This window comes from Knufia obscura (genome assembly GCF_036327395.1).
Source record: "Knufia obscura strain CCFEE 5817 isolate CBS 148926 chromosome Unknown scaffold_1, whole genome shotgun sequence".
Classification (NCBI taxonomy): Eukaryota; Fungi; Ascomycota; class Eurotiomycetes; order Chaetothyriales; family Trichomeriaceae; genus Knufia; species Knufia obscura.
The window spans coordinates 763,625-781,717 of NW_027042687.1; the positions used below are offsets into that span (position 1 = coordinate 763,625).

Genomic DNA, 18,093 nt, shown 5'->3' on the forward strand with positions numbered 1-18,093 from the left:
TTCCTATCTATGGTGCCTGCCAACTGATAGCACGTTCCAACATTTACACGCGGTCCAGCCGTGTGGCAAGGGCATGGGGTTGACCTCGGGTGCGTGTTGGACCCCACACTTATCTTCTTATCAAGGAAGCGATCTCCACAGTAGGCCCGGAGAGGAAGGGATCTGACGGTGATATCCATCAGATTATCGTCCGTTCCGCTCTCGGAGTTATGCACCGGTTGTTGTACAGCTGTCTCGCAGAGATATGAATCAGAAACGTGGTTTTCGAGATCTCTTAGCGAGGCTTGACCTGCAGTAGATAGACGTACCTTGCTGGGAAGCTCGCGTAGACATGAGCGCCGCGTGCTGACAACATCTGACGCTTGTCATGTTGCGGTAGGTGCTATGAAGCTCGAGCTGTTGTAAAGGTGGAGTGGCTGTTCTTAGGCAGGCAGTGACCCACATGGTTATCTGGCGCTTCATCGAGCACTTCGTGGGGTCTCTCGATATCGAACATGTTCTCTTCAGGCGGATGTCTTCCCTCCCAGGTTTCGAATATGCTCGCACCCTTCATCAGACCTCCCACAGTCTCCCACAGTGTCACCACGGTGAACAGTGCCATAATTGTACACACAAATTGTGTCGTGTTCAAATGTTCGTGGGTTTCCGGCAGCACAACTAAAATGAGAGCAACGATGAAGCGCATACCAATCCTCAACCACCGGGGCATGATCAAGTCTCCATCATCATCACTCCTGAACAGCATACCGAAGGCCCACAAACAGAACATACCAACACCCAGTCCGCCACCTAGGAGCCATCGTTGACCGTCTTCAAACTCGTCCAGGTGCACGCTGACGGCGCAGACATGACCACCAATCAGGAACGACATAGAAAGAGGCAAGTGCAGCAGGAAGAAAGCAAAAGCCGTCCATGCAGACCTTCGAATAGGATGGGTAGCCTGCAGACTGCCGTCTCCGGTGACATAGATCCAGTTGAGACAGAATGCAATCACCAGGGTCGCGACTGCCTTTGCATATCCTGATGTCAGACCAATGCCAGCAGGGTCTCCCACGATGACACTATAGACGAACTCGCCGAGAATAATGATGAAGAATGCTGCCATTCTGTCGACTTCATGGGCAATGTCTAAAGCTGTGCTGTAGGTCAAATTGAGCTTACTTTTAATCCAGGGACTCAATGTCAGTCCCCACGTCGACTCTGAATAGAAGATCATGACAGCGACCACCGCGGCCTTTGCTTCGATGCTAACAGACTCCAGGAAGAGAGGAACAGCGATCAGCAGTCCCACAACCATAAACCCTGCCATCATTCTGGCTTGTGTTCGGTGCTGGTAGCTGGCAAAGGATGAAATGAGGAAGACAGAGCCGGTCGTAAGCCTGGCGCATATATATGCACCGGCTGCTGTTCTCATGGCCGAGATATTCTCATCTGCTAGACCTGCGTTGTTCGAGTAAAGGACAAGAAGAGCCATGACCCAAAGAATGATCAGTCGTTGCAGGAGGTCATCAGTATAGTAAGAGTTCATGATCTCACGAAGGTCACTCCATATGTGCCACGCTGGCGCAAAGATCAGGATATACTTCGCTAGATGCCTTCCATCCGGATGCTCTGCGAGCTCATCGCTGAAGTTGGCGACAAGCGCGACATCTGAAGAGCTGTTAGCCTGTGGCAGAGTGACAGGGCCCATGGAACTCACATAGCAGATCTAGGAACAGCTCGAACCGGCCTGCTTGGCGCTCCTCTTCAGAGTCCTTCACCAGTCGACCATGGTGATACCATTGCAATGCCTTGGGTCGTTTGATGAGGTATCGGGCGCCTTTCGTGCTCTCCTGCAGCTCGTTACAATTCATGGTATGGTCTGATGCCTGTCATTAGCAGTGAGCACGATCACACACACGACGGATAGCTTTCTCATTATATATCGAAAAGCATCAGTACCTCTGCCTTCTCTCCTCTTCTTGACTAAGCAGCCACACTTGGCGTTTGCAGTTTAAGGAATAGCTGATTAGTGAAGTTGTCATTCAATCCGATCAGACTGTCATTTGAACACGAGGAAGGGAACCATGCTGTGTTCTGGGACACAAGAAGAACGCACTTGTACAAAGCTCGGCGCCGGAATTGTTGACAACTCTGCATATCGATCATGGTAACAGTCGATGGAAGCATTTGCAAGAGCTTTAGGCATGATGACAACTCTTATGCGTGGAAGGTGCAAGGGAAACTCTGACAGATATTTGTCTCAGCAAGTGCACTAAGTGTCTCTCTAGGACTCACCGTATAGTACTACGGCGAAGCAAGTGCGACGCCTTTAGCGCGATTCATCTGCGAATTGGACTAGACATTTCAACGTCAAGAGATCCCAGGACGTGATAGAGTTGGATTGAAGGCATGCTTCTGGCACCATTACAGTGCTCTGAGTAGCTCAATCTGTTACTGCTTTCGACCTCTCCACATCAAAACTTTGCCTCTCCTGCACGACCGTGTCGTGTCCGCCGACCGCGAGGGTGACCCTCGGCCCTTCAAAGTTCTTCCTTCCATCCGCAAACCACTGCACCGTACTAACCAGCAGGATAACCGCAAAAGCCACGATACAGTAATTCATGCTCGACCCACTCACAGGCAAGAACGGCGGGAACACGAACAGCACCGTCGTCAAAACCGTGTATGCCAGCCCAATGATGTTGGCTGTCCAGCCTAGCCACCCTGGTAGTGCGAATGCACGCTCGGGAAGCTTGCGACGGCCTTGGAAGAGGTTCACGGCAACTGGGATGCCATAAGAGACGCCCAATGCGACTACCGAGGCCGCGGTGATAGCGTTGAAGGCAACGCTGCTGCCGAGGAAGATGCAGCCGAAGGCTATGACGATCGCGACGTTGAGGTATAGGGCGTTGAGGGGAACGCCGAGTTTCGGATGGACTTCCCACCAGATCTTCGACAGGGGAAGTCCACCATCGCGTGCGAAGGCGAAGGTCATTCGCGAGGACGTGGTGAGGACTGAGTTGCCTGCGAAGAGGAAGCAGAGAAGCGGGAAGATGAGGAGACATATCGCGCCAGCGCGGCTCGAGGTTGCGATGTAGAAGATTTGGAGGAGCGGGCCAAGAGGTGAAGAAATGATCGTCTCGGCGTTTGCTTGGCCACCTGACACGAAAAGCAGGACAATGAGAAAAATGAAGCCTGTGCTAATGCCGATGTACTGGCAGTAAATCATGATCTTGGGACCCTCGATGGACGCGTTGGGGATCTCTTCGATCATGTGAGCGACGGCATCGAAACCTGTTAGGCCGAGTCCGCCCTGAAGGAGACCAAGTAGCCAAGCGACGCCATTCGGCCAACCGGTAGTGTTGGTGAAATTGGTGAAGACGTACTCGGCTGTTGCATAGTCTGGCGCTGCACAGGCGAGGACAGTGATTGAGATGATGAGGAAGCCAGCTAGAGACCAGGCAAGCGCGACTTGGTTGATTAGAGGTAGAGCCCTGCTGCCGAATGCATTGATGAAGAAGGCGAGGAAGGTGACGGCAATATAGATGAGGAACTGATGCCATCGCTGCGGCTCGTAGTCCGGGTGCTCGAGTTGCGCGATGAAGAGGATGAGTTGACTTTCGATGACACTGTTTGTTGCCACGAGAGCCACCCAGCCTGCGAGGTTGATCCATCCCGTGACCCAGCTGAGTCCGCGTTTGATTGAAGGCGGGCTCATAACGGCGACCCAATGGTATTGACCGCCTGCTGTAGGATAGGCCGAGAGAAACTCAGCTAATGAAGCCGCCAGACTCAGGTTGCATATGCCAGCTGTAATGAGGCCCCATAGCACTGATGTTGGACCTCCCGACGGGAGTGCAAAGGAAAGACCGGCTGCGAGGGCTGCCCAACTGTTCAAGATGGCGAATGCTAGACCGAGCATGGACCATTTCGAGAACTGTCGCTCGAAGGATTGAGCGTGGCCCAGCTCAGCGAGCTGGAGGTGGTCGGCAAGATGTTCTTTCATCTTGAAATCGAGCTCAGAGCTGTGTTGTATCGCCGTGCTGAGAACATCAAGCATGGGAAGAAGCGTGACCTGCGCGACATGTCAGGGCGCCTGGCGACCCTACTAGTGCGCGACATTGCTATTGCTTGATCATCATACAACGGGTTTCACGGAGCAGAGCGTTGTGCCTAGGGTGGCCTCCGCATGGGACTTCCAGATTTGGCTAGTAATTAGCGTCAGCATGAACCCGAAGCTTGAAGACGCAGGCCCGTCCGCCAGAGCTTGAAACAAGCAAAATAACCATGACTACTCCCTGAAGCTTGTATTGCTTCAAACTCGCTGCGCTTCTAAAATGAAGCTACATGATTGGCAGAAGCGGGCGGTCATGTTGTAGTATCCCGGATGATAGCATAGTAATGAGTCCGTTCAATCTGACAAAATCACGTCAAAGAACCTTGTCTTGGAAGTATGTAAGAACAACTGACAAGTCATGTAAGAATATAGTAACAGCAACAGAGGTGTTGTGGGTGTTATCGGTGTTTCGACGACTCAGAAAATCCCTATTGAGTCGATGAAGATATTCGCTTCACTTGCCTTCTCTGAGCACAGCACGTGATATCGGAATCGCGTCTACCAGTCCGCGCAGTCGCGTACCGGGCTGGACTTGGAGATGCGTATCGTGTCGCACTAGACATTAAAATATTGGAACCATTTGCCGTAATCTCACATCAACACAACCTATCTCCCTTCTCCAGCAGCCGCACAAGATGGATCCGCGACAGCTCAAAGACCCTGCGGCCGGCGTGCCTTTACAGCTTGTAAGTCCTTGCGGGAGTCGAGAAGCCCATTTCTAACAGCAGTAGTTACCACATTTTCACCTGATATCCAAGCACAAATACCCTATGCTGTCGAACCCATCACCCGATACATTGGTCTCCTATCTACTGGAAGCGCCAAAGGTTATGCGCGAGGTAGCGACTGTACAGTGGCAGTTCTTGGATGCACCACCCGATGGCTCCATCTTCTTAACATGGCAACCGACCGAGTACCTGTCCAATAACTTTGCAAGTGACGGGTACATCTGGTCTGACGTCGAGCAGCCCATCAACAGCGAAGTTCGAGGATACGTGAGTGGAATGATGGGCGACTACAGGAACACTAGCTAATCGTGTTAGACCTTACAAATGCTGTGGCATCGGGCAGGCTACAGGCCGGGCGCCGAAGCAATGGCTACCCACAGTCGCCGAAGATATAGACTTATACCAAACAACCAGATGGGCATGGCCAACCCGGACCCGAGTTTATGGCTTGTTCACTACAACAAAGCACAACCGCGCGACCAGCATCCCGCCGCATCGCTTCCAATGCTGCCCCACGTTACACAACAGTTTCAGCAACGGCAGATGATCCAGAGGAGTGGTCAGCTACCCAGGAAAGAGTTCATGTTTGCAGATCGCTCATCATGGCCCGTTATCCAGCTTCCAGCAGGGCTCGGTAGATCGAGTTCTTCAGGCCAGTTGGCTAGCAGCCACAGAAGAGGCCAGAGTCTGGCTCACGAAGCCACCCTGGAGGAAGACGAGGATGTTTCAAGAGGTGACGTTCTGGATTTCATGACCCCAAGGGAAATCAGCCGCATGCGATATGAACAACATCACGAATGGATGGAAGAAATTCTTGAGTCGCCCTATGCTACCAAGCAGATCATTCCCTCTGAGCTAGGTTTGGGACGAAAGGGTGCGCTAGAGTCCTTCACAAACGGGTTCTTCACTGCTCCAACTTCGACCACCCATGATCCGGTAAATGGCAAGGTTGGCAAACTCGATCCTGGGAAAGCAGAAGAATTCACGAAACATGCAAATGCTAAGCTTGAAGAAATGCAAGCCGATATCGAGAAGATGAAGCAACAGCACTTACGGAGAATGGAGAAGCTCAGGCGGACCACAGATCTGGGTGCTGCGGAGAGGAAATTGAGGAACATGAATGTTGCTGATGATTCGTACAAGGATATTGCTGCTCAGGTGCAGAATCTTGTCGGGAGGAACATTGAGCCAGTCGCAAAAGTTGCATGTGTGTCGCGTGGCGGAATGCAGGACATCAAGCCTGTTGCGCCGGAGCCTCAGCAGCACCAGCAAAACGTGAACGCACTGGCTCAACAACAGGCTCAGATGCAAGCACAGCAGCAGCGACAATATCAACAACAGCAAGGTCAACCACAACCGCCGCAGCAATATCAAGCCCAGCAACCACAGCAACAACAGCAGCATCAGGCTCAAGCGCAGCCTACTCTGCCACAACAGCAGCCTCAACCCACCCAGCAAGCTTCATTGCAGCCACAAACTAACGCTGAGGCCACGCCGTCGCAACCTACTCCTGCACCAACCGATCAAGCACCGGTTGTGACTCAGCCACCAGAGATCCCTGACCAAGAGGATGCGAACATTGAAAACAATGATGCGGTGGATAATGACGACATGGATATGGGCGACCTCGGAGACCAGGTCGCCACTGGTGATGGTAGTGCTGACAATGGCGACTGGGATATGGTAAATGATCAGCAAACTATCCAGGAAGATCAAAACCAAACCCTTGATCAACAAGGCTCGAATCAAACAGGGGATCAACAAGCGCAGACCTCTGATCAAGGTCAAATCCAGCAATTGAATCAAAGTGGAAACAATACGCCTGGCAACGATTTCGATATGGTGAACGACTTTGATGCCAACATGGATACAGCAGGCGATGCGCTGGCTGATTACAACCCGGACGATGATCTTAATTTGGACGACTCTGCGTTTGGCGATGCTTTCCACCACCATCAGGAGGATATGTCCTAGGAGGCGTTCTTCGATGAACAAGACAAGGAAAACATCAAGCCTGGAAAGCTGTTTGACTTCTGAGCTGGCACCTTCTTCATGAAGCACTTGACGTGTTTACTGTATTATTGATCAACCAATTTGTAGTGCGGAGGAAAGCACGTGCTCAGACAGTAGTACCTCTTCAGCTGAACAAATTTTCCAATCTGCAAGGACCCTTTGTGTCTGGGCATGGACTTGTTGTCGAAAGTCTTGCTGAACCTGAAATGCAGTACCCTTCTGCATCGTCTATCAAATAGTGGTCGAACTCAGCGCAGGCCGTTACCGCATATAACTTAATTGTCGAAGTCGCGGCCAAGATGGCGGGACCAGGGACCGACCAATTATATGCTTTGGTGGATATGGGTAGGTACGGTGTCCTCACACTTCTTCTTCCCAAAAAGCCCGTCACGCTGAAGTGCATTACTTCTCTCTGCACACTGTGCCCGCATTCGCAATCTTTCTGCGACCATGACTGATCCCCGACTACCAGCAACGGCATCCGCTTCTCGATATCCTCTTTAGCGCCGCCTACCACTCGCTCTTTACCTACTGTCTATCAATCCCGACTTGGCATATCTCTTTACGATGCTCAATACGCCGACGGTCAGAAAGTTCCAATTCCACGCGACACTATCGCAACCATCTTGTCCGAGCTCAAACGTTTCAAGCAGACCTCATTGGACTTTGGTGTGCCACAGCAACCCGAGAATATCAGAATCCTAGCAACTGAAGCAACAAGAAACGCTATCAACTCGTCTGAGTTCATCGGCGATATCGAGAAAGCACTAGGCGAGCCATGGAAAGTCAACATCCTCGCTAAGGAGGATGAAGGACGCATTGGGGCATTGGGCGTCGTGAGTAGTGTAGGCGGTAGCGATGGACTGCAGGGCCTCATGATGGATCTTGGAGGTAAGCTGACCATCTCGGCGCAAGTGTGCCACTCTCCTACTAACGTGTCTATCACAGGCGGCTCAACACAGATCACCTGGCTCATCGCTCGGCCTGGCGAGCCGATGCAGACAACACCACTAGGCAGTATCTCCTTCCCATACGGTGCGGCAGCAATGACACGCCTCCTCGAAGATACCTCAAGCAACTCAGCACGCGTTGGTCTATGCTCAAAGATCGTCGAGCAATTTAAAGACGCATACCAACAACTTTCGTTACCTCACGAGCTACTGCGCAAAACCAAATCACACGGCCTAACACTCTATCTTTCGGGCGGTGGTTTCCGCGGCTGGGGTTATCTCCTCATGTCGTCGCACAGAGTTCGGCCCTACCCGATACCTATCATCAATGGTTTTAGCGTCCCAGTCAAAGACTTTAAGAACACAAGTCACGTTTCAGACCTAGCGTCAAAATCCCTGACTGACCGCGACAAGGAGGGTTTAGGCGTGTTCCGTGTCTCCAAACGACGCGCAGCTCAAGTCCCCGCCGTAAGCTTCCTAATCGACGCACTAATTGAAGCAATACCTGTCATATCCGAGGTCCGATTCTGCCAAGGTGGTGTCCGTGAGGGTTGGCTCTTCGACACCCTCCCATCGCATATACGAGCGCAGGACCCGCTAGTAGCAGCAAGCGCACGATACTCTCATGATGCACAATCCTCCAAGCACTTCACGGAACTCCTAATTGGGGCCCTACCACCTGACTGTCCCATTCTCGACCGCCGTGCACCGAACACACTAAAAGATCCACTCCTCCTTCGTGCGTTCGCGAACCTCCTGTTTCTTCAACAAGGCCACAGCAGAGAAGGCGCAGCGGTGACGGCACTACACCTACTCGTCACAGGCCAACTCGCCAGTGCACATGGAATCGACCACGAGCAGCGAGCATTACTCTCACTTATGCTCGGTCAACGCTGGGGAGGAGCCGGGAATCTTCCGGCACCGAACAATGAGATCAGGACGCGGTTGGAGGCACTACTGACGCAGCAGGAGATCTGGTGGGCGCGGTATTTGGGCGTTATCGGGACGTGTATTGGGGATGTTTATCCTGCAGGGCGGATGAGGGGTGGAATGCGCCGGATTGTGTTCGAGGCTAGGTGGGGTGAGGGATTAGGGAAGAAGGGGAATATGCAGGGCGTTATATTGAAGTTGGCTGTTGCGCCTGATGGGGGGATGGACAATGCAAACGGGCTTGTGACGAAGGAGCTTGTCGCTGAGGTTGTTGAGAGACTCGAGGAGATTGGGAAGAAGAAGAACCGTGTGGGTGGGAAGGAGTATGGATATGGAGTGCCGGTGAGAGTTGATGTGCAGAGGTAGATCACATCCTATCAAGGAGTGTAGCAACGTTCTCTGATCTGCCTGAAAGGCAACGTCGTGTAATACCTGGTCTCTACCGTACAATGCTATTCGTAAACTCAACACGACGACTCACGCACCATGGTGCTGATACTAGGGATATCCCATGCTAGATCAGAAGCTCTTGGCATCACTAAAGTTCCTTCTTGGCGAGGTCTTGGCCTCCATTGGCCACGCAAGAGCTCTGACCTTGAGCGAAACACAAACAGCCTTGACGGTCATTCGGCTCGGCAGCCAAGAAAGGTGACAACCTCTGCGAGCAAAAGCACTAGGCATCGAAAATGATACTTAGGACGACTCCTTCTCTGATGATCACCGTGTAGTACCTGAATATACAGCAATATTCGTTCCTTTGCCGAACTCAATTGACACCCGTCTGCCCTGACCTAACAACAGTCACATATGCTTGGCCGGCTAGCCAAACGTCGACAGGAGTACGAGCTTCACCCCCACGATTGGGACTTCCGAGACCCGACACCCAGAAGATCACAAGCAAGATTCCACTCACGCTCATCAGACGACTTTCCTACAGTACCAGCACCTTTGATCTTTCGAGATGTCGCGATACCATATTCACTCGCGCACAGCAGCACTGCGCCACCAACTTTTAGACAGTACCCCGCGCCGGGGCATGTAGCCAGTCATCTGCTGCTCATCGAGTGCTTTTATACATTCAAAGCAGATATCGAACAGAATGCAACCCTGGAGGACGCCTTCAATGCTTTGCATGGAACACAGCTACGTCAAAACTCTGGAACATGGCCACAATATTTGCTTGTAGCTATTAAGAGGTTCAAGCTGTGGATCACCAAGATCGAAGCCATCATACGCCACTCGGCCGTTTTCAATCGCTTCGGTACGGGAAGCCATCTCCATGGTGCCTTCAACGAAAACTACCTCCCACCACTTGATGTCCTGTTCATCTGGTACTGCTACCTACAAAGCCCGGCATCATACGAAAGGTTAATCGCAAGCAACGACTTTCGACTACTAGGCACAATTTGCTTTCCGTGGCACGTGTTTCCCACAGCCATTGACCAAGCTACGCTGGACTACAAGCCTTCGCCGGCTGCAAAGACTTTGTGGGAGAAGCTCGTCGGTGTTCCTTTCGACCTCGAAGCGTGTCTGGGTGTAGAGCTAGAAAGTGGCACTACCGCCTTCACCACCCACGAAGCCGATATTCTGGAGCTAGCAGTCGTACAGACTGAGCTGCTCGAGCGATGCCATCGACACCGGTGGCTCAGATCACCTGCCTTACATGGAACTATTGCGCGAGCTATGCAACGATATTCAGATGCAGTCTTGTCAACCCAGCCGCAAACGCCTTGGCGAACCCAGCAAATTCCGATGGTTGGCGATTCTGAAACACGAAGCACTCATTCACTGCAGCTTGACCTTGTAGCTCAGCTCGTCTTGAACACTCACAGGGCATATCACGGAGCCTGGACAGCCTTTGCACGAACGTATAACATAAGAGACGAAGACAGACCGCCGCCTCCATCTTACGAGGAGAGTCATGGCAAGTCTGTAGACAAAGGCGACGATCTGCAGATCTCAGTGTCACACGACAAGTGCTATTGCTGGATTTGCGAAAGGATCAAAGACGAACTCGAGGAGAAGGTCGTCTCGCCACGAATGACGGCTCTCCGACAGACTCCATCGCAGGATGACACTGATCTGAAGCAATCTGAAACATTCTCAGACTCTTCTTCGGACACAGATGAGCCTGCACCGCACCTTGGGCTTTCTAGGAAGCAGATCAAGCGTATCAAGGCAGAGATTAGGATATATCGAAATGCTGAGGTGCTCAGGGAGGAGAAGATCCAGCAGCAGAGGGATTCAGGGTGATGCTTGCCTTCCGTGGGTGACTAGTGAAACGTATGCTTACGTTCAGGAGCTGCCGGGATTGTTATTCATTGTCTAACGAACAAGTTCGTGGATAGGGGATCTGCAACGCATATCGTATTGTGAACGGGTTGTCGACATTTTACCCAAGATGTCAGGCATTTGCTCAATGGAAACAAGATGTCGACTGCACCGACTTGCACGGGGTACTGCGGCGCGACTGCATGCTTCCTGGCTTAGCTACACAGCATATCGTCAGAAGGCACATCGACAAGCGAGATACTTGGAACTTCATGGCTCGCATATCCCGCTACAGCCACAACCAGCACCATCACCTTGTGCCTTCAACGAGCGCGATCACCTGAATCAAATGCTTCCCGGTAAGCCTCGGACCAAGGGCATAGCCTACAACCCTCCCATCCACAAGCCCACCATTACCAAAACCACAACACAACCCGCCCCCGGGATGTCAACCACTCTCGCACCAAAACCTCAGCAGACATCCCGTTCCCTCCACCTCTCATAACCCTCGCCCTCTTCCACGTTCGCGAAAACTCCTCCTTCTAACCTAAAACCACATCGTGCGCTCCCTGCTCTCTCCTCGTCGTCCTGTGCTCCGACGACATTACCTCTCCCTAACCTGCTCCACGAAGCCCACGCCGCCACAATTCGTCATGGCCTCGGCTTCCCCCTCGAGTAGCCACCCCATAGCCAAATAATATCCCAAGACAAACGCAGAAGTCAACGGCGCGTGTATCCCTGCAGTCACATAGGGGCTGAGCTGGGATACGCCCCGCCTGCAACCTCTAGGACGCAACAGCACTACATACCATCGGCGTATCATATTCAGAAAGAGGCCAAATGGCAAGTCAAATTACGAGTTATGAGATTGGGCAGATTTAGAGGCCAGGGTGTCCTGGGGTCTGTTGACGCACGAGGAGTATAAGGTTATTTGAATGCGTATCCGCGGTGCGGATGAAGGCGTTGAGGGGAGTACGTGGCGTTCATGTGTGATAAAGCCAGGCAGGGGACAACATACGATAATGCGGTCGCGGCGGAGTGAGGCCATCGATGTGAGGTAGAGTGGGGAAGTTTACGCGGGATTCGTTGGGAGATGTGATTTGTGGGGTGGTATCCTGGATTCGATTTATGCCGTGCGTTGGTAATGATACACTCTATTAATCCTTGCTCGCTCGATCGCAGTCTATGCCAACATACTATACAGCGTCGTTCGCCGCATCCATGCGTTCAGTGTCAAATGTGAGCTCCTGTAATTCTAGTTACAGAAGCAGCAGAACGCTTTCGGATTCTTGCCGTCCTGTCTTCATGTTGAATTAGACATTCGTTTTCATATCCTCCCCCTCCCCCCAAACTCCTCTCCCTCCCCCACGTAAGCGGAAACAACACAAACGACCCAACTATACTCTGCACCGTAGCAAAGAACATCCACGCCACAACCAATGTATACCCCACTCCCCACGGAAGCAAGAACTTAATCCACTCGCTCGTCTGGTACAGATCGTCTTGGCTGGTGATGTAGTACAGTTTCTTTGGTATACCGTTGCTGGTGGTGGTGCTGGTGTCTGAGTCTGGGTCGGCGACGGCGGCGTAGGAATACGGTTTCTCAGATGGCAATTTCGTGTTTAGCTGTCGTTGTCGTTGTGAATTGATTGTGGTTGTGATCGCGGAATCCGGACCCGACTCATCACCCTCAGCGAGTTGCAACACCGTAGTGAGATACACACCCGCGTCATAAAACGGGATGATCCATGCCCTGAAGTGCTGATGGATATCGACGTACAGCTTCAGATTCTCCTCGTTAAATGTTACGCTTCGGACCTCGAGATCGATGTTGGGCGACATGATTTTGTACCATTGGTAGATCTTTAGGGTTGCCCAGCGGGAGTTCAGGGTGAGAAACCCAATGAAGGGGAGGGTGAAAGGGAGGTCGAGGGACCAGGAGCCGGTGGCGCAGAAGGGGTGGGTGAAGGAGGCGATGGGGATGAAGTAGTGGTTTATTGCGGCTTTTTGTTTGGAGGGGGTGGATTGGGTTAGGGTGTGGATTAGTCCGGGAGCTTCTTGAACGGGATTTTCCATTGTGGTGGTGTGGTGTGGTGCTTGGGTGAAGCTGGGACGAGTGCAGCTGCTTGACTTGCTAGGGGATGTTGACGGAGAGTGAGCGGCGGAGGACGCAGAGGCAATTCTAGACTACAGTAGTTAAGCTGACAGTTCGATGCTGTCAGCCTTCTGGGATAATGATTCCGGGCAAGAGTTGACGTGGGTTTCTCACTAGGGAGCTCGAGCCGTGAGATCCACCATGACATCATCATCTCTAGTGCAGAAGAACCTTTTTGACATGTGAAAGGCAGATAAAGTTTTTGAGCCTCAATCTTAAGCTGCTGCTGAGCAGAAGTCTGCTCGATACACATCGCTATGCTACGCCGTGAACGCCCGACTATTGCGGAATAGTATAAAGACAGCACTGAACCCATCTCAGTGGGCATTCAGCCACCTGATCATACCATCGAACGCCTTCGCTTGCGCATCCATAATGCCTTGTGACTCGTACTCGCCCACGACGGCAAAACCGTGCGGCACCCCCTTGTACACTTCGACTTCATAGTCCACTGCATTCTCATTCATATGTTTTCTGCCCTCCTCCAAGACATCCGCAGGGAACAAGGGATCGTCCTCCACGCAGACCAACTGCACCGGACTCTTCACATCCCTCACATCCTCCCTTCCCACCAATGTTCCATGCGCACATACTCCAGCTTTGATCTCCATTCCCCTGGGCACCTGTCCCTCCTCCGCCTTCCCTTGTGCCTCCCGACCAGCCAGCACATTATCCGCCCTCTCTCCAGCCAAAGTCAAAACGTACCTTCCACCGAAACAATACCCGACAGCGTATACACCATCGCCATGAGCTACCGCATCAGCAAACTCCTCTCTCGCCTGTTGTAGCACACCACGAATGATAGGCAACACCTTCTCCGGCGTATGTCGTGCAAGCCACATATCCAACATGAAACTCTTGGCTGTTTCCGCCGCCTTGAGCTTTACCGTATCGAGCCATGATGCGTTTGGATCGGGTGCATTCTCCTCTGGTTTGCTATTTGGGGCTGGATCGCCGAGGAAGAGATCTGGCATGACGGCTAGGTAGCCGGCCCGGGCGAACATGTCGGCTTGGTGTTGGTTGTTTGGGCTGTGGATGCCTGTGCCGTTTGTTAGGAGGAGGAGGAGGCGGGCGGGTGTGGATGGGTAATCGGATGGCTTGGAGACGTAGACTTCTGTGTTGTTGGAGGTGCCGTGGAGGTCGAGTGGCCACTTCGAGATTGTGCCTGAAGGGGCGGAGATGAGATTTGGTGGGAGGGGACGGGAGGTTATGCAATGGTCTGAGAGGGTGGATTGTGACTCGGGTTCCGGCTCCGAGGTTGATTGTGCGGGGTTCCTGGTTAGTGGTTGCTTGTCATCTGCTAAGGACTCTTCTTCGAGATCTTCTTGAAGGTCTGACTCTGGCGCTCTGGTTGCTAGTTCTGGGTCCGCCATGGCTACGGTAAGAGTGGGAGGATGTAGTCGCAATTCTCAATTCGCTATTTTATCGAGCGAAGTGCGGTCCTCTATTGTTCCTTCCTTGGATGCAGGAATTGGTCTTCGGTAAGCTGAGTAGTCGTCCTTATCTTTAGTACTACCTGGACTGTCACACCTCCAGACCCGGTGTTCATGGCGGGGCTAGTAGCACTAGGGAAACCCACCTCGGGTAAACCTGTCTGCTTATGAAAAGCACATGCTTCGGAGACGTCGTCCCGCCATGTTCCTGCATTACGTCTGTCTGCACTTCCGGTGAATCCTGTCGCAAGTTGAGCTCCAGCGAGATTTTATGCTGGCAGTCGCAGTGTATGAAGATGTCGTCCTTTACTCATCCTCCAGTTGTATCCTTACCCCTTGCCCATCACCACCGCCATGGCGTTCAGCCCAGTATATTGGCTGTACTCCATCCTGCAATGGATTCTAGCTAAGATATTCTCGCCTGAACCGCCTGCTCCAGGAGCTCGACTTCGTCGTCCTAAGATTGCCATCATTGGCGCTGGACTGACTGGTGTGTCTGCTGCCAGCCATTGTGTTGGTCATGGTTTCGACGTGACCCTCTTCGAAGCTGAAGGACGAGATCATCTTGGTGGGATATGGAGTGTATGTTCACGCCTTGATCGTCCATGCTACATGTACACTGACATTTTACAGCAAGTCAACAGCACCTCCGGTCTTCAAATCCACAGTGTCATGTACCGCTTCCACCCCGCAGTCACTTGGGAAGGAGGTTATCCGAAGCAGAATCAGATAGTGTCTCAGATTGAGAAGCTTTGGAAGATGTACAAGCTAGAAGACAAGACAAGGTTCAACACAAAAGCTGAGAAAGTCTACAAGGACGCGCAGGGCAGGTGGATTATCAACAACCCATCTGAGGGAAGATTCGATGGTGTTATTGCAGCGATTGGCACTTGCGGTGATCCGAAGATGCCGCACCTTCCTGGCCAAGAGATATTCAAGGGCCAGACACATCATTCGTCTCAGCTCGACAATGTGGAAGCCAAGGGAAAGAAGGTGCTTATCGTTGGTGGAGGTGCATCTGCAGTTGAAGCGCTCGAGTGGGCTGTCGACACAGGTGCGGCCGAGATCAAGGTCCTTGCACGATCTGATAAGTGGATCATACCACGGAATGCGTTTGTGGATGGCCTCCTGGCTTTCAACATCTTCGGACAAGAGACCTTGTTCTCCTGGATACCGGAGACAATTCTTCGACTCTTCTTCTACCGCGACCTCAAGGACATTGCTCCAGCCGACCAAGGGCTATTCACTGAGACACCCATGGTCAACTCTGAGATTTTCAACCAAATCCGTGCCGGAAAAGCCAAGTGGCTCAGGGGTGACATCCAGGAAGTCCAGGAAGACGGCATCTCGTTCAACAAGCGAGGTCAAGGTGTACCAAAAGGAGGGCCCGGTCATACAACTCTGGTTGAAGGCGACATTATCATTATGGCTACTGGCTACAAGCGGCCATCATTGTCGTTCCTACCAGATGAAGTCTTCGAGGAGCCATACGGTCCACCCAGATGGTATCTGCAGGTCTTCCCTCCTCAGCATCCTTCAATCTGCGCCAACAATTGTACTTACGTCAACGCCATAGGCACCGTTGGCAACTACCATATCGGCATCTATACGCGACTTCTCCTCATGTTCTTGGTTGACCCTCTCACAACCCCAAAGACATGGTGGATGAAGAGGTGGATTGATATGACCTCTACTCTAAAGTCTCTGGCACCTACCCGAGCGTTCGACTTCTTCACATATTCCGAACTTATCTATTGGTTCTGCTTTGTCGTGCTGATCAATCCTTTCCGATGGAAGTGGGCAGCTTTCGTGTTCTTTGGCATTGGTAGCGACCTGCCGGCAAGAGTTGTTGAGAAGGAGGATAAGCTGCGAAATGGTCTTGGTTATGAGAAGAGTTATCTGAACTGAGATACGCAACTACAGAGGTTTAAATGATAGCTTTCAGATGTCGATGCCTCGATATTGCTATCAGAAACACTTCACGTGGAGAAGTGGTGGCAGTCAGCTTTTTGAACAATAAATAGTGTATGAAGCACCGCTCGCATTCGAAGGTGCTTCTCTACTGGGCCTCGGCCCTTTGAAACACTAGATATGAATTTCCCTAGCCCAATTGGGAGTCATCTGTCATCAATCATATTGCTGCGCGCATGTGGCTGAATTCGTCGTGGAGGGAGAGCTCGATTCCTTGTCGCCTCATCTACTTCTGCATCATGAGCTGGACGAACTCGTTGTCTGTATCCTGTTAGCGACCATGATCCCGAGTGCTTGTTTAGACTTACAGTCAATTCGTCCATCACCATCCTGGTCAGCCTCCCGAATCATCTCGTCCACCTCATCATCGGTCAACTTCTCGCCAATACTCGTCATGACATGTCTCAGCTCGGCAGCAGAGATGAAGCCGTTGTTGTCACGGTCGAACACTTTGAATGCTTCGCGGATCTCTTCTTCTGAGTCTGTGTCCTTCATTTTGCGGGCCATCATGGTGAGGAACTCTGCTCTCTATTAGTCCTTGCTCTTGTAACCAGATCTTGGGCGCGTACCAGGAAAGTCGATGGTGCCGTTGTTGTCTGCATCGACCTCGTTGATCATGTCTTGCAGTTCAGACTCGGATGGGTTCTGGCCGAGCGATCGCATAACTGTGCCTAGTTCTTTCGTTGTGATTTGTCCTGAATAGTGTCAGCATCATTCCTTGACTAGGCATCCAATCGATCTCGTCCAGAAGGGGTAGCCGGAGGATAGTGGTACTGACCATCGCCATCTTTGTCCTGGTCTGGGTCAGCGCAAGCTCATAGCTAGGTGGAACGTGTACTCACGAACAGGGAGAAAGCCTCCTTGAACTCAGACACCTGTTCTTCAGTAAGGGAGTCGGCCTGTATCATTCACTGTCAGCACTCTTTGTAGCACATGTTCATGCCCCACTTTGGGTATGCTCGCTCTCAACGAGGTATTGACTGACCATATTGTGTGAGATCGCAGGTGTATGGATATATGGAAGGTCAGTGGGAATGCGGCCGTTGTAGGGGGGTAAAGGTTACTGTGTGACGATCGTATGATTTGTTTGACGGGACTGGTAAGATCGTTTCAGTCACCCAGTGTTTCAAGGGACAGGAAACAAAAGCATAAGCGGGCAAACGGTCTTGGCGGAGTATCCAGGGCTGCGATGGGCCAAAAGAACGCTTGTTGCAGGTCTTGAACGAGCCCGAAACGAGGAGGACGTCAGCAGCCAATCTTAACTGGTCACGTGCACTTTTTACGGAAGACTATTAGACGTTTTCTCATCGTCACATCTGTACAGTTTCACTGCAATGCGAGAGGAAAGCCATCAATCTTAGGCACCGTCGCGTAGGCTTGCATCAGTCATGCGAGCAAGTCTTGTCAAGTCGAATTGAGTATGCTTAACGACGACTCTAGGAACGCGTCGGCAGCTACCCGTGCTTGCCAGTAGTGATGGGCCGTTGCCGATTAGCACGAGATACGAGTTTTAGGCTTGGGTGAAGAATTGGAGCTGAGGACC

At 51.9% G+C, this 18,093-nt stretch overlaps 9 protein-coding genes across 9 annotated transcripts; 4 read left to right on the top strand and 5 right to left on the bottom strand.

Annotated features, from left to right (window-relative positions):
- Positions 1 to 382: 382 nt before the first annotated feature.
- On the bottom strand, positions 383 to 1,853 carry PMZ80_000282 (uncharacterized protein; the record flags this gene model as incomplete). The annotated part of the gene is made up of 2 exons (XM_064868735.1): positions 383 to 1,650; positions 1,700 to 1,853. The coding sequence occupies 2 exons, from the start codon at positions 1,851 to 1,853 to the stop codon at positions 383 to 385; spliced, it is 1,422 nt and encodes a 473-aa protein (XP_064734232.1).
- Positions 1,854 to 2,425: 572 nt separating this feature from the next.
- On the bottom strand, positions 2,426 to 3,988 carry PMZ80_000283 (uncharacterized protein; the record flags this gene model as incomplete). Its single annotated transcript, XM_064868736.1, has 1 exon — positions 2,426 to 3,988. One exon carries the CDS (start codon positions 3,986 to 3,988, stop codon positions 2,426 to 2,428), a length of 1,563 nt encoding a protein of 520 aa, XP_064734233.1.
- Positions 3,989 to 4,734: 746 nt separating this feature from the next.
- Positions 4,735 to 6,801, top strand: PMZ80_000284 (uncharacterized protein; the record flags this gene model as incomplete). The annotated part of the gene is made up of 3 exons (XM_064868737.1): positions 4,735 to 4,785; positions 4,831 to 5,094; positions 5,143 to 6,801. The coding sequence occupies 3 exons, from the start codon at positions 4,735 to 4,737 to the stop codon at positions 6,799 to 6,801; spliced, it is 1,974 nt and encodes a 657-aa protein (XP_064734234.1).
- Positions 6,802 to 7,139: 338 nt separating this feature from the next.
- On the top strand, positions 7,140 to 9,086 carry RTG2_1 (retrograde regulation protein 2; the record flags this gene model as incomplete). The annotated part of the gene is made up of 3 exons (XM_064868738.1): positions 7,140 to 7,185; positions 7,345 to 7,731; positions 7,789 to 9,086. The coding sequence occupies 3 exons, from the start codon at positions 7,140 to 7,142 to the stop codon at positions 9,084 to 9,086; spliced, it is 1,731 nt and encodes a 576-aa protein (XP_064734235.1).
- A 441-nt stretch (positions 9,087 to 9,527) lies between these two features.
- PMZ80_000286 (uncharacterized protein) lies at positions 9,528 to 10,973 on the top strand (the record flags this gene model as incomplete). Its single annotated transcript, XM_064868739.1, has 1 exon — positions 9,528 to 10,973. The coding sequence occupies one exon, from the start codon at positions 9,528 to 9,530 to the stop codon at positions 10,971 to 10,973; it is 1,446 nt and encodes a 481-aa protein (XP_064734236.1).
- Positions 10,974 to 12,224: 1,251 nt separating this feature from the next.
- PMZ80_000287 (uncharacterized protein) lies at positions 12,225 to 13,067 on the bottom strand (the record flags this gene model as incomplete). The annotated part of the gene is made up of 1 exon (XM_064868740.1): positions 12,225 to 13,067. The coding sequence occupies one exon, from the start codon at positions 13,065 to 13,067 to the stop codon at positions 12,225 to 12,227; it is 843 nt and encodes a 280-aa protein (XP_064734237.1).
- Positions 13,068 to 13,463: 396 nt separating this feature from the next.
- PMZ80_000288 (uncharacterized protein) lies at positions 13,464 to 14,519 on the bottom strand (the record flags this gene model as incomplete). Its single annotated transcript, XM_064868741.1, has 1 exon — positions 13,464 to 14,519. The coding sequence occupies one exon, from the start codon at positions 14,517 to 14,519 to the stop codon at positions 13,464 to 13,466; it is 1,056 nt and encodes a 351-aa protein (XP_064734238.1).
- Positions 14,520 to 14,933: 414 nt separating this feature from the next.
- On the top strand, positions 14,934 to 16,487 carry PMZ80_000289 (uncharacterized protein; the record flags this gene model as incomplete). The annotated part of the gene is made up of 2 exons (XM_064868742.1): positions 14,934 to 15,161; positions 15,213 to 16,487. The coding sequence occupies 2 exons, from the start codon at positions 14,934 to 14,936 to the stop codon at positions 16,485 to 16,487; spliced, it is 1,503 nt and encodes a 500-aa protein (XP_064734239.1).
- A 289-nt stretch (positions 16,488 to 16,776) lies between these two features.
- On the bottom strand, positions 16,777 to 17,538 carry CMD1 (calmodulin; the record flags this gene model as incomplete). The annotated part of the gene is made up of 6 exons (XM_064868743.1): positions 16,777 to 16,811; positions 16,859 to 17,071; positions 17,120 to 17,245; positions 17,329 to 17,344; positions 17,393 to 17,449; positions 17,536 to 17,538. 6 exons carry the CDS (start codon positions 17,536 to 17,538, stop codon positions 16,777 to 16,779), a joined length of 450 nt encoding a protein of 149 aa, XP_064734240.1.
- Between the last annotated feature and the right edge of the window lie 555 nt (positions 17,539 to 18,093).